The sequence below is a fragment of the Schistocerca gregaria genome, chromosome 2, assembly GCF_023897955.1.
Source record: "Schistocerca gregaria isolate iqSchGreg1 chromosome 2, iqSchGreg1.2, whole genome shotgun sequence".
Lineage (NCBI taxonomy): Eukaryota > Metazoa > Arthropoda > Insecta > Orthoptera > Acrididae > Schistocerca > Schistocerca gregaria.
The window spans coordinates 739,797,341-739,811,750 of record NC_064921.1 but is presented as its reverse complement, the minus strand read 5'-3'; the positions used below and the strand labels follow the sequence as shown (position 1 = coordinate 739,811,750).

At 38.3% G+C, this 14,410-nt stretch overlaps 1 protein-coding gene across 1 annotated transcript in view; it reads left to right on the top strand.

The window, feature by feature from the left end:
* Positions 1-14,109, top strand: part of LOC126334904 (thioredoxin-related transmembrane protein 1) — a 63,299-nt gene extending 49,190 nt beyond the window's left edge. Inside the window, exon 6 of the mRNA XM_049997614.1 lies at positions 7,917-14,109. Coding sequence (XP_049853571.1) covers positions 7,917-8,075 — 159 coding nt within the window. The 3' untranslated portion in view covers positions 8,076-14,109. The remainder of the gene's footprint in view (positions 1-7,916) is intronic.
* Positions 14,110-14,410: the final 301 nt, after the last annotated feature.

Below are 14,410 nucleotides of genomic sequence, written 5' to 3'. Positions count from 1 at the left end.
TGATGGCCATCCACGAGTCGCTCCATACTCTTGCCCGTTGCGGCCGCTCCGTGGTCTTTGTTTGGACCCCAGGTCATGTCGGCATCCCGGGCAATGAGCGGGTTGACACGCTGGCTAAACAGGCAGTGAGTTCACCGGCTCTGGAACTCAGCCTTATGGAGTGTGATCTCCTGTCGCTTTTGTGCCAGAAAGTGCTTGGTGCCTGGGGTGACGAGTGGCGCACCCTGCCCACGCCCAACAAACTTCGGGCGGTGAAGGAGACGACCGGTGTGTGGCGCTCCTCCATGCGGGCCTCTCGGAAGGACTCTGTCGTCCTCTGCCGGCTGCGCGTTGGCCACACGTGGCTGACGCACGACCATTTGTTGCGCCGGGAGGACCCACCGCTATGTCGCTGCGGGGCAGCTCTGACGGTGGTCCACATTTTGGTGGACTGCCCGCTTTTAACAGGACTCAGGCAGACGTTTGCGCTGCCTGATACCTTCCCTGCCCTTTTATGTGATGACGTTGCTATGGCGGACCTCGTGTTGAGTTTTATTCGGGCAGGGGGTTTTTATCGTATGATTTGAGTGTTTGTCCTTTTATTTCCTGTATTGACTTGGGCCTTTGGCCTGTGGTTTTAAACTGTGGGTTTTAATGTCATTTGGTGGTTGGCTTTTCCTTATTTTCATGGTCGGCCAACCACCTTCACACTCAGTGTGATTTTAGTTCCGTTTGTCTGGTCTTTGTCTGTCTTTCTAGTATTGTGTCGTCCCTTGTCTCAGTTCTCCGTTTTTAACGACTGACAGTTTTTATTTCGTGTGATTTTATCGTGGAACAAGGGACCGATGACCTTAGCAGTCTGGTCCCTTCAATCTCACACCCAACCAACCAACTTACATCTCTGCCCACACTCTTTGCCTTTAAATATGTCTGCTTGTGTCTGTGTATGTATGTATGTATGGATGGATGGATGGATGGATGTGCGTGTGCGTGTGCGTGCGTGCGCGCGCGCGAGTATATAACTATCCTTTCTTCCCCCTAAGGTAAGTCTTTCCGCTCCCGGGATTGAAATGACTCCTTACCCTCTCACTTAAAACCCACATCCTTTCATCTTTTTTTGAGTGTCACGCAGACTCCCATATGGAAGACATTGTAATAGATATCTCGAGCACTGGGAAGCAATTAACATATATGAGTTGCCAGGTTTAGATAGAGTTCCAGATGGGCTTGACGTAGAGTACTATACGGCATTGGCCACTTACTTAGCTTATATTTATGCCAAATCCCTCATCCAAGCCCAGTCCCAAACAACTGGAAAAAAGTGCAGGTGGCTTCCATATATAAGAAGGGTGAAAAGAACTGACACAGCAAAACTAGATCTATATCCTTAACATCAGTTTGCCCACACAATTCTTGAACATATTCTCATTTTGAATATAATAAATTTTCTTGAAACAGAAAAGCTTCTGTTCAAAATCAACTCAGATTTTGACAGCATTGCTCATAGGAGACTCAGCTCTCCCTTTTTTTTTTTTTTTTTGCCCGATACCCTGCAGAACCATGGATGAAGGACAGAAAGTAGATTCCATGCTCCTAGATTTTTGAAAATCGCTTAACATGGTACTCCACTGCAGATTTAACAAAAGTCCAAGCATTCAGATTAAGTTTCTGGCCTTGCGAGGTGCTCAAAAACCTCTTAAGTAATGGAACCCAATACATTGTCATCATAGGCAAGTTTTAATCGGGCATGGGTATCATCTAGAGTGCCCGTGGAGAATGTAATAGAACACCCTTGTTATCTGTATACATTAATAATCTTATGGATACTGAGAGCAGCAATTTGCAGCTTTTTGTTGATGATGCTGTAAGATATAGGAATGTTTTGTCAGTGAGTAACTGTAGAAGGATATAGGATGACTTAAACAGAATCTCTGTTTTGAATAATGGATGGCAGCTAGCTCTAATCTTGGAAAAATGTAAAATAATGCAAATGAATAGTGGGAAAACAATCCTGTAATGCTTGACTGCAGCATTGGTAGCGTACTGCTTGACACTGTCGCATCAATTAAGTATCTATGCCTAACATTCCAACAATATGAAATGAACTGAGCATGTAAGGACGGTATTGTGGATGATGACTGGTTGGTTTTGGTGTATTGGGAGAGTTTTAGAAAAATACAGCTTGTCTGCAAAGAAGACTACATACAGAACACTTGTGTGGTCCATTCATGAGTACTGCATAAGTGTTTGGGATCCCCACTAGGCCAGATTAAAGGAAGATATCGAAGGAATTCAGAGGTGTACTGCTAGATTGATCAATTTGTGACTGTTAAGTAGACAGTGAACTCAAATGTGAACACCTAGAGGGAGGATGATGAGGATGATGAGGATGATGAGGACACACATTTGCATCTGACTGCAGAACAATTCTGCTGCTGCAAATGTAAATTTTGCGTAAGGACTGTGAAGACAACATAAGCAAAAGTAGGGCTTTTTACAGAGGCTTATAGAGTTGCTTTTTTCCTCGCTTCATTTGCAACTGGAATAGCAAAGGAAGTGACTAATAGTCGTACATGTTACTCACCACAGTACACCAGCTTGTAGGTTATATATTTAGGTTGCAATATGTCTGTGGTGTCCACGTTGGAAAGACATTGAGGTGATATTTCTGGCTGTCGTAAACTACGTTATCTCCTTTTAGTATCTGCTGTGTTAGATAAAAAAATCTACTCACCAACTTTTGGTGCCAGTGGCTCCTTCAGCAGAAGAGTTCAATGGGAAGGAAGAGGGGTGAAGGAAAAGGACTGGACAGGTTTAGGGAAAGGGGTAAAGTTGAGAAAAGTCACTCAGAACCCTGGGTGGTTAGACCTACTGGACAGGCTGAGAAGGAAAGAATGATTGTTGGGGATTGCACTGGACGTGATTTGAAAACCTGAGAGTTTAAAGGTGGAAGACAGGGTAATAACTACTAAAACATCGTGCACAAGATAATAAGAGTGAAAAGCTATATAAATGGTGTGTAACAGAGGTGGAAGGGGAGATGGCGAAAAATAGCCAAGTCAGAAAATAAAAGATTTTGGAAACTAAAATTGAGTGAAGAAAGAGGTAGTTAGTTTGAATAAATGCAGAGATGGAATGAGGAGTTCTTAGAAACTGGTATCTGGCGGAAGAATCCAGATGGCACGTGTGGTGAAACAGGCACGGAGGTCGTGACTGTCATTATGTAGAGCATGCTGTGCAACAGGATATTGTCTGTTGTCTGTATACACCCGCTGCCTGCACACATTCGTCCTGACTGATAACTACCAATGTAAAAGGCCTAACAGTGTTTACATAACAGCTGGAATATGATGTGGTGTTTCACAGGTGGCTCTCCCTTCAAAAGTATATATTTTGCCAGTTACATCACTGGAATAGGTGGTGGTAGGAAGGTGCATAGGCCAAGTCTTGCAGCGGGCCTGTCTACATCTACATATATACCCCACTAGCCACCAAGTGGTGTGTGACGGAGGGCCAATTCACGCCAAAGTCATATTCCCCCCCTCTGTTCCATTTGCGGATTGCGCAAGGGAAAAAAAGACTGTCTGGACGCCTCAGTATGAGCTGTAATTTCCGTATCTTTGAATGGTGATAATTGCACAATTTGAAAGTCGGTGGTAAGAATATATGCTGTACAACTTGGGCAAAGATCGGATTTCGGAATTTAGTGAGCAACTCCTTCTGTTTAGCGCGTTATCTATCTGCACGTGTGTCCCACTTTAAACTTTCTATGAGATTTGTAATGCCTTTGGTGAGGATGAGATTAACATCAAGGAAAGTGGCATGGGATTTGGAATAGGACCATGTGAAAAGTAATTGGGGAGAGGTATTTAGAGATTCCAGGAATTTAACATGTTTGCCTCATCATGTGTCCATACAGCAAAGATGTCATCAATGTATCTAAACCACACCAAGGGCTGAAGCCTTACGGATCCCAGGAGTGCCCCTCCAAGCAGTGTATGAAAAGGTTGGCACAGGAAGGAGCCATCCTATTTCCCATGACCATATCTCTGATCTGTTGGTCTGTTAGCACCTCAAAGGTGAAGTAATGGTTGGTAAGTATAAAGTTGATTAAGGTGAGGAAAAAGGATGTCATGGGCATGGAATCAGACAGATGTTGACTGAGGAAATGTTCAGCAGCAGACCGACTATCTATATGTTGGATGTTTGTATTGAGGGAGATGTCTTCAGTGGTGACAAGCAGTGTTTGCGGCGGGAGTGGGATGGGCACAGATATCAGACTGTCTAGGAAATAGTTGGTAACTTTAATATAGGATGGGAGTCTTTGTACTATGGGTTGCAGGTGTTGATCAGCTAAGGTAGAATTATCACAACAACATGTTATTGGTTCCCATCACCCAAGTGTCCTTAATTTACATAAATTCCTTCCGCCTCAGCTTTTATTTACAGTAACTACTCCTTTCTTTACTCCATTTTTGTTTCCTACATCTTTTATTTTCTGACTTGTCTATTTTGCTGTCCCCCTCCGACCTCTTATACATACAATGCACTTAGCTTTCCACTTTCATTAACTTGTGGACAATGTTTTAGTAGTAATCTCTGTCTTGCATATTATCCTGTGTTCCACCTTTAAGCTCTCAGGGTTTCAAATCTCATATGCAGACCCCAACAATCATCCCGTCCGGTATCTCTCCCCTGACCCAGGGTTATGGGTGACGTCTGAACTGTAACCCATTTCCTAAGCCTCTCCAGCCCTCTTCCTTCAGCCCTCTTCCTTCCCCTTCAATTCTTCTGCCAGAAGGAGCCACAGGCTCTTCAAAGCTTGTAAAATTTAAATCTGTGTGTGTGTGTGTGTGTGTGTGTGTGTGTGTGTGTGTGTGTGTGTGTGTGTGTGTGTTTCCCGTCACCACTTGGTGAGTCGATTTGTTATCTATAGATTATATTATCAATAATTGATTATTTTCGTTGTTATATCTGCTGTATTAGAGAGACAGGAACATGGTGGTCTTCTATAGCTGCCACAGGAAGAACATTTGGGGAGGGGGGGCTCGCTATTTAGCGACTTGTTCAAATCTTTTTATCCATTTACTGGTGGCGTGGTCCTGACAAACATCTCTGGAAAACATTCATGGATGCCTGATGTGCAGCTGTCTTACTGCTGTTTTGGAATCCATTGCTTTCCATAATATATGGACTATGGGAGCACTGTACACCTCATATTTTGGTTCCTGCATGTGTAGGTGGGCCTTTTACATTGCCTAATTGGAGCCACTGTCGTTTAGATGTTTTGAAGTACCTTGAGTCTCTACCAAACAATGTCACATTGTAACCCCAGTACCTTCCAAATGTGGAAATAGGGTCCTCAATGAAGTGCTGCTCCCGGTACTCATACCATGTTTATTACGGACGAAGAACAGAGCTGGCTTCTCGATGCAGGGTGCCACTGTTTATACGAACATTGCATATTCTGGAATATTCAAACTAGAAACATAAGAAATTTTGAAAACCTTATAGAAAATGGTAGATACTAAATAACAAATATTTGCTGGTAATTGAGTTTGATTTGACAACCCACAGCACACCAGCAAGTGACACTAACCACTACTCCAACATTGCACGTAGTAGAGCTATAAGCAGTATTGTTGATTTTCACCTATGTGTAATCAGCACTTTTATTTTGACTGTATCAGTACCTGTTCTTTTGAATACGTAACTCACTTTTACAGGTTTATTGAAATATCGGTTCATTTATAATTACTTCTCCTCAAAACTCTGCAGATCATTCTGGCATTAAGTGTTGGTATGTAGTGATACATCCCGTTCCTTCAATGAAAGGAATATATTGTAATTGTTAATTATCAAACTGAATATCAGATCTGTAATGTACGTAGTACAGAGAGGCAGTATATGAGTTAGTAGCTGTCCTCATTTATCATGTATTGAGCTGAAATTTTGAAGATAATATAAGAAGGTGAATTGAATCTTATTATTTATGTGGTGGAATGAATGAGAATGAGAAGTTAATCTGCAGCCTGTAAGGAGACAAAGTCCAAGCAAAGTTGGAGGAAGAAGGTACATCGATTCACGGCACAGACTAGCTGGACCCTGATTAACAATACTTAACAGCTACTGAATATTCAGTAAGCAATATTCATTGTATATAAAATGAGTGTTCAGGTGGCAACTTATTTAAGTGTTTGGTGCATGAAGTGAAATACAGGGTGTACATAAAGTCTGGAAACACTTTCAATTATTTATTGCACAAGAACCAAACATTGTGCAGATATCATACATATGTCATTTTTAAGACAAATCCTGAAAGTTTTTTCATGTTTACCGCCCAAGTGTAGTTTGGTAATTTGCCAATAGTCAGCGTTAGTCGCAAATGTGGCTAGTTCTGGTGCAGAGCGAGCTGTTTCACGAAATGGCCTCCCTGATCACCAGATCTCACTCCGTGTAACTTTTTTTTTATGGTGGCACATTAAAGATCTGGTGTATGTACCGCCTTTAATATGTGATGTATCAGAGCTCCAGCAGAGAATACAGGGAGCAACTGCCAGTCGACGATGCCATGCTGGGACAGGCATGGCAAGAATTGAATTACCTAATTGACGTCAGCTGGGTCACTCATGGTTCGCATATCGAATGTTAAAAAAAAAAAAACTTTGTTTTTCTTCAAAATGCAATATCTATGACATCTGTACAATGTTTAGTTCTTGTGCAATAAATAATTGAAACTGTTTCCCGACTTTATGTACACCCTTTATAACAAACCACCATAGAACCCAAGCCACCCTGAGACACTTCATAATTGTCATGCACTTTCTGATTCTGCAGACTTCTTATACTTTTTAATCCCAATATTATGAAATGTATAGGTTGCTACTTCCTATATAGTGGAGATGCTCAGTTGCAAGTAGACACAACAAAAAGACAGTCAGACAAGTAAGCTCTCCCCAAGTATCCTAAGACTTTTTGTGGTGCAACAGTAAGGTTGACCTTGAATTTAGGAGCTAGTGATACTTGGGGAGATGGATGGATTACTTATGCTCTTGTTAGGGCATCTAATGCAGCTGTACAGAGTTTGGATTCTTTCGCTATGAGAGATATTATTTGTTGGAAGACAACTCAAATACAGGCAGTGTCTAGCAAGGATTATGGAAAAGGAGTTGTTACTATTATGGAGCCATTAGTATTGTACACGAGGAATAGAAGGAAATTAGAAGATCCTGATGCTGTTCATCTATGGGTGAAGATTGGTGGTGATGTTGGTAATTCTGTGAAGATTGTTTGCTTTCCAATTGCAATAATCTGATACACTTTATGTCTATCAGAAATTATCCTATTTTTACCTGACAGTGTGCATTGAGGCTACATGATTGCATCCTGAACTCTGTGATGTTTTTGATATGTTCCTTTGCATTTTTTAACTGTCTTATAATTTTATTATTATTATTTCCTTAATAATATTTTTATTTCAAGGATATGTGAGAGATTATAGAGAGAGACATCATTTTTTTTTAATGTTCGTGCTGCTGTTCGAATATTTACTGCAAACTCACTATTTACCCATTAACATAATTTTACTTTATTGAACTGAAAAGTCAATTAACTAAATGAGTTTAATTTCTCAATCAGTTATCAGAGAACGGTAGTTAAAAATGGTAGTTTTGGACAAGTACACAAGATTGTGCTTATTCCCTTGATGAGTGGATGAGTTTATATGGAGAGAGAAGTAAGTTACTACAAATTCATTTCATATATTTTACACATTGCCAGTTTCTAAAAGTGGCTGGTCCACACCTATCTTTGTACTCAAAACTGTATTGCCGAAGTATGACAGTGATTCTATAGGAAATAGGTCAGTAATACAATACTTCAAATTAACCTACTAAACCAAGCTATTTACATTTGTTTTTTGGGTATTCTTTTTGTAGGAAGAAGAAGATGATGATGACGAAGACATAAAAGATGATATTGTGGATGATGACGAAGAGGAAGAGGAAGAAGAGGGAATTGAATCACAATCTGACTCTGATGTAAGAGAAGAAGGCAGCCCCAATGTCCGAAAGCGCAAGCCACGTAAAGCTGACTAGGCTATGAATAACATTTTGTGATTTACTGTTCATGGAGCTCTCGGGCTCCAAGAATGCAGCGTGTATTGTTGAGACAACATGTTACCACTATGACCATTCATAAAAAGCATTGTTGTTAAAAGGCTGTGTGCTGAAGATTTTGCAATATTAGAGTGGGACTTTTTACGATGTTCAGCAAGCTTCATCACAGGCCTGTTATCAGGTTTTTAAAGGAAGCATTAAGACTGGCATAGTATGTAATAATTTGTTGTTGACATAATGTGATAAATTATGGACCAGTCTCCTCATATCATTTGAGTGATCTGATCAAAAGCATGCATTTTGAAACCGACAAGAATTCCAAGTCCAAATGTGCAACTACAAAATCACTTCTGAAATTCATTTTTTGTGAGGTACAATAAGTGAAAGATAATCACAATGTGCTACTTCAGTCATTTATGAATAGCAGGTCTATGTATTCTGCTCTTTTTTTCTTAATGTGAAAGTTTCCAATCTAAAACAAATTTTGTCTCTTCATGTATGTATCCTGCACCACAATTCAGATGCTTATTTTTATGTTTGCTTACAAGCAAAGATTATCACCCTGTGTGCAATGCAGACAGTCCAGATTCTAATGTATAATGCAGAGCTCTTTCTGCCTATACGTGGGATAAAAGTGTTTTCCACTAACTGCAGTGGAGCACTGATCTCAAGCTGCAAATTCTGAATGTTTAAAATTGCCTTATATGCTAAGGTTTCTGGTTGTGCAAGTAGGTTGTGTGTGTGTGTGTGTGTGTGTGTGTGTGTGTGTGTGTGTGTGTGTGTGTGTGTACCCACGAGCGATGCTTGTCAACAGAGTTGTGTAGGATATTTTTGTACTGAAGTTGAGAAATTACGTAGTTCTATTAACTATTGATGTAATTAATGACTCGTGTTCGTATATGTTATGATCCATATAGAGGAGACACTGAGTCGCAGACAGGCACAATGAAAAAGACTGATAAATTATTAAAGGTATTTGCACAAAGTTCTTCTGCAGTAGAAAACACATACACATTAATACAAACACAACTGACAGACATGACCAGTCTCAGGGTGCTAGAGACCAACTTTGTCTAAAAGCTTTAATAGTTTAGCAGCCATTTTCATTGTTCCCGTCTGCAACTCAATGCCTCCTCTGTATGGTGAGTTTCAATTTATCCTTCCTGTATTGTTGTCATTCCATCCTGGACTTTCCATTGTTTGATTATGATTGATAAAGCTGATACAGGATCATGGGAGACTGGAAGTGACCCAGTAAATAAAACACTCCAAATAAAAATTAACAGAAAATGAATGAGGACAAAAATAATGTAAGAGAAAACCTATCAACTGAATAAGTTATAATTATATGCAGTAACATATTTATTTAAAATTCATTAAACAATAACTATCACTTTTGGTACAATTTTTAAGGGTAGTCTAGTCTACTTTCTTGCAACAATGTTTGGCATTTAACAGCACCATTGCCAGACAACTGCTTGATAAGTGAATTTGCATTTGGAGTGATCTCGGAGACCTCATGACATGGATCAGATGGTGCATGGCATTTGCTCGTGACATTTATTGCTATTTGGGTGTGATCACTCCTCACCTTCCCCCCTCTGCTCTGGCTGGCTGCTTCCTGCGATGCAGAAGTATGTGCTATAACCATTTCTTTATCCATTGTAGTAATGTGGTCATTGTTGTGTTACAGTCACTGATTGCTGGTCATATTTTTCCACAACTTCTTTCTAATGTAATAAATTTAAAATAATATTTTTTGTCCAAAACTGATGTGAATGATCAAAAGCTTAAAGTGAGGGCAAATAAATGAGGTTGTACTGTGAATTCTGTTTTCTTGTGGACTGTTGATAGAAGAATTTGATAAATTTTTTGTGCAAAACTAATTTGTAAATAAATTATGTCATTACAGCAACATTTGCTGTGCTTTTATCCACATATTTGCTATCAAAGTACCTCATGGTTTAAGTAAACGGTGCTGACATAAATATTCATTGAAGACTTATGGGCCTCAAATTGAAATGCCTCATCTTTCTGCAACCTTTATTTCTTACTCAACTTCATTTTGTCATTTCCAGCTGAACTTTCATTTATTCACATTTGAAAGCATTCTTGCTAACTCATGAGTTTAGCTTAAAATATTCTTTCTGTATGTGTCCGTAATCATTGAAATTAGCTTCTAATTGTTAAGAACTATATTTTCCCAGTATCATTCTAGTCGATATTTTTATTCAGTTGCAGTTACGCATAATTTGTGCCTCCCTATAGTTGCCACAAATATTTTGTACCTTTTTTTAATTCACCCGTTTGACAAATTTTGATAGAATAAGTGCTTGCAAATTGGATTTTAAGTGTATGCTGTGTGACTTATATGGTGAGGGAAGGGCCATTCCACATTTTTTGACCAGGTTGCAGATATGGATGAGACCTCATTTTGCTAGTTGCTTGATGGATGTAATTATAAGGTTCTGTTTGTTGTTACTGTATCTGAATTCTTATTCTGATTTTCACCACTTCAAGTAATACTAGGGAAGGGAATAATTTTTTCTTGTGGTTTTTTAACCATTTCCTGTTCATTTTACATTTGTATTTAACTGACCATTTTTAAATTTTTTACCCTAGTTATTTATTTCCACATAAAAAATCTTGCTCACCATTTGTTTCTTAATCGATTACCTTTTCTTCTGTTTTGGGCAGCATCTTATGCACTTAAAATCTCTACTTTGTATGTGGAGGTGTTCCAAATACAGTTTCCATTCTTGCTGCTACTACATTTTTGTTTCATGCAGGGTGGCTCAGTTAGTAGTATTTCTGTGCTGACTGCAGTTAGTGACATGTCCAGATAATCCTCCACATCATGTACAAAAGCTGTGAATAAAAGCAAAGGCACAGTTGACAGCCATTTTACCATGCTGAGATAACCATTACTTCCCAGTATTTACAAGGGTAATTTTAATCATCTTTATAGCATTCAAGAAACATTGATGTCCATTAACCTATTGGGTCCAAGAACACGTCATTCTTCCTGTTTTTATTTGAGAGGTTTTTTCCTTGAAAAACTATTCATAACTCTAAGTGCTTTCTTAAGAGACTAAACACACTGACTTACCATATTTGTTGTCTGTAGGCCGTTTCTTTGTTGGCTCCCTAGTCCTCAAGTTAGACAAGTTTTGTCTGAAACTTGTCTGTTGTGATCTAGTGGATGAGACACAGGCTGAGCTACTGTCAGTGTTAATTATGCTAAGTTTTTTCTGCAGTTTTTGGCAGTGCCACTACCATATAGTTATTTATTTTTTATGTTTATTTTACATGAATATTTCAGATCATATGCACTTAGTTTGATTTTTGAATTTGTTTTTTGTTTCTCACTCAAAAGATAAGTAAATTACCATGTAAAATCAAAAACCATGGTGACTGATTAATAGATGAAATTTAAACAAAGATATCTCTCTTGTATGTTTGTACTTTTGTTTCGCAATGTATCATAGGTGTGCATATTACAGTTTTAAGCTATTTTAAGACATAATAATTTTTAAGTTTGGAATTGCATTATAGTTAAGAAGTACATTGTTGATAAATGGAGTGGGGATATCACATTATTGTGAACTGTGTTGGGAAGCACCATATTACTTAAGTGTGCCGCAAAACAAGTGTGCCTGCTCACTGGTTAGACACTTGAAGTTTGGAGTTCCAGGCTGGTGCCAAAAGTAAAACTTTATAAATCACATTGGATTGGAATGGACTGTATTGTCTCTGATACAATTGCACACAAGTGTGTAAACTATATTTGCTTTATGTTCGAAATGTGGAATGATAAAATTTGTGAATGGTCCAATACTTGCACATTCTCAAGTTTTGTTTTACAAATACTGTTTTTTGAGAAAGGGAGGGGAGGGGCTGATTATATAGTTATGAAAGGCAAAAAATAAACTTTAATCCCTCCCTCCCTCCCCCACTATCTTTGCTTAACTATCTACCAAAAACTCACAACAAGTTGTATTATGGATTTTTGTGCCATCTGTCTGTTATGTAGGTGGAAAACATTTATCCTTCAGCATATTAAGTTTCTTGCTCGAAGGAAGTCTTCAGCCTTTGATTTTATTTCACAGTGGCAAAAGGGAACAGATACATTTTCGTCTCGCATAACTGATATAGTATCTGTGAAAATTCAGTTATTTTTAAGATGTAAGAAAGGCCCATAATGTCTTCATATTATCATTTGAAACTCCAGCAACAATTTTTCACAAGGTCAGATTTTGCCTATAATTCCATTAGAACTGCTGTTGGTGACGAATCACTGTTTTTGATTGTTGTGAGTGTAAAGTTTACAGGCTTAAGAACATGGAGTTTGTGTGGAATGACTTTTTGGCCCTTGGCTTGTTTCTACAAGCACCAATGTCTTTGAAAGTGTTGCAATAAGTCGAGTGGATACCTTGAAAACCTGGAGCTCAAGATTTTGTGTGTGAATGTAGCAAAAACTCGGAGCTAAATTTCAAAGTCCAAACAACAGAAATGCTCCATCTACTGCTGTCACATTAATCTGATACTCATCACAGGGTCATAATGCAAAGAAAAAGGGCTGAAATTAGACCACAATATAACAGAGTTCAGTGTAATCACTTTTTGGTTCAGTGACTCACGTTGCTCCCAAATCCACTGATTGAAATACATTGTTTTATCTGAGCCAATGGTTCAATAACTGCTTACCGTCGTGGAATGACATGTATTAAAAGAGGAATCGTACAAAATGAAAATCGGGCTTCATAGTGTGCTATAATACTTTTGCATCGTGTATAGGGTGTGGTAAGTGGGAAAAGCAATGATGTGCATGTCACACACACACACACACACACACACACACACACACACACACAGAGAGAGAGAGAGAGAGAGAGAGAGAGAGAGAGAGAGAGAGAGAGAGAGAGAGAGAGAGAGAGAGAGAGGTAAGTTATTGCTAATTATGGAATTATACATGTATATATAATGAAAGATGTATAGTAAGTTGGAAGTGACACATCTGCATCCTGATTTGTAAACTCTATGATCATCAGTGTTAAATGGCCTGACAGCGTAATTTTGGTTAAGGTATAATTACATAACACAAGTTTTTTTTAAGTGCTGAATATTACTTTACCAGTTGTGTAATGTGGGGATTTCTGGGCTTCAACATCTTTTGTTTCGAAAAAAAGGAAAAAAGTTTCTCTTTCTCTTGTATATGTTCCAGGGAGAACACATTTAGACATTATTTATTAAGTATTAACACTGTGATAAAATGTTTATTTTACATTCCTGTAATGGGACAGCCAGTTAGTGATATCATAAGACACTTTACCAAATTTAATACAGACTGTAATTATAACATGCTCGGATTTAATATGTAATCTGTGTGATGTTTTGTGACTGAAATTACTTTTCACTAGCTTGAAAATGTTTGAAATTGCATTTGGCCACCAATGATAAATTGGCCTTTGCTTATAATCCAGTAGTCATTGTTGACATATTTTGTGGTGTTTGATGTGAGTTTAACAAATCTCAACTTAAACCACATTGTAAGACTGTGTGAAAATTGCATTTAGTGTGTTCATGTTGCAGTGTCCCTCTTGAAAGGGAGCTCACTGGAATGCGTCCTTTGCAGTTGTTATTGTTTCAGTTTTACTTTTATATTTTCATCTAAACCTCAACATTGCAATGGACATAACAATGCAATTACTCTCAGCTTCTCTCTGTATCATGATGCTCTCAGCTGTCATGTTTGTTGTTTTGGTTGATATTGTGTGCAAATTCGTGTTCTTATTTTGAGTCCAGTTTGATTCATTTTTAAAAGTGATTTTTATAAAAAGCTTCCTAATAAATTTTCAGATTATGAAATGCCTTTGAATGTTGACTGCTTTAATCATTTTTATATTTTGTAATTTTTGTGCAGAAAGGTATAATTTCTGTGAACATTGAGTGTGCTGCAGTGATGTATTTTTTGTAAATAAAAGTTCTATTTACCAAATTTTTCAAAAACAAATCTTTTCTTCATGACAGTTCTGAAGCCTAATTTTTTACTTCAGTGCTTATTGGCCAAAGTAGTATTTAAAACATGGCAAAGGCTGTTACACAAACAGAAAAGTATGAAATAGTTATCTGACGAATGCTTGGATTTGTGTTTCAATCTTCACTATGATTCTTTGGTGTGAAGTTTGTGAGGTATGTGATACTGCATGTTAAGCATACGGGACATTTCATGTCTGAAGTTATGAGCTTCTGGTCTTGCAGATGATGGTATGAATACAGTGCTTTCTGTACTTCATTTGTTATGAATAATAGAC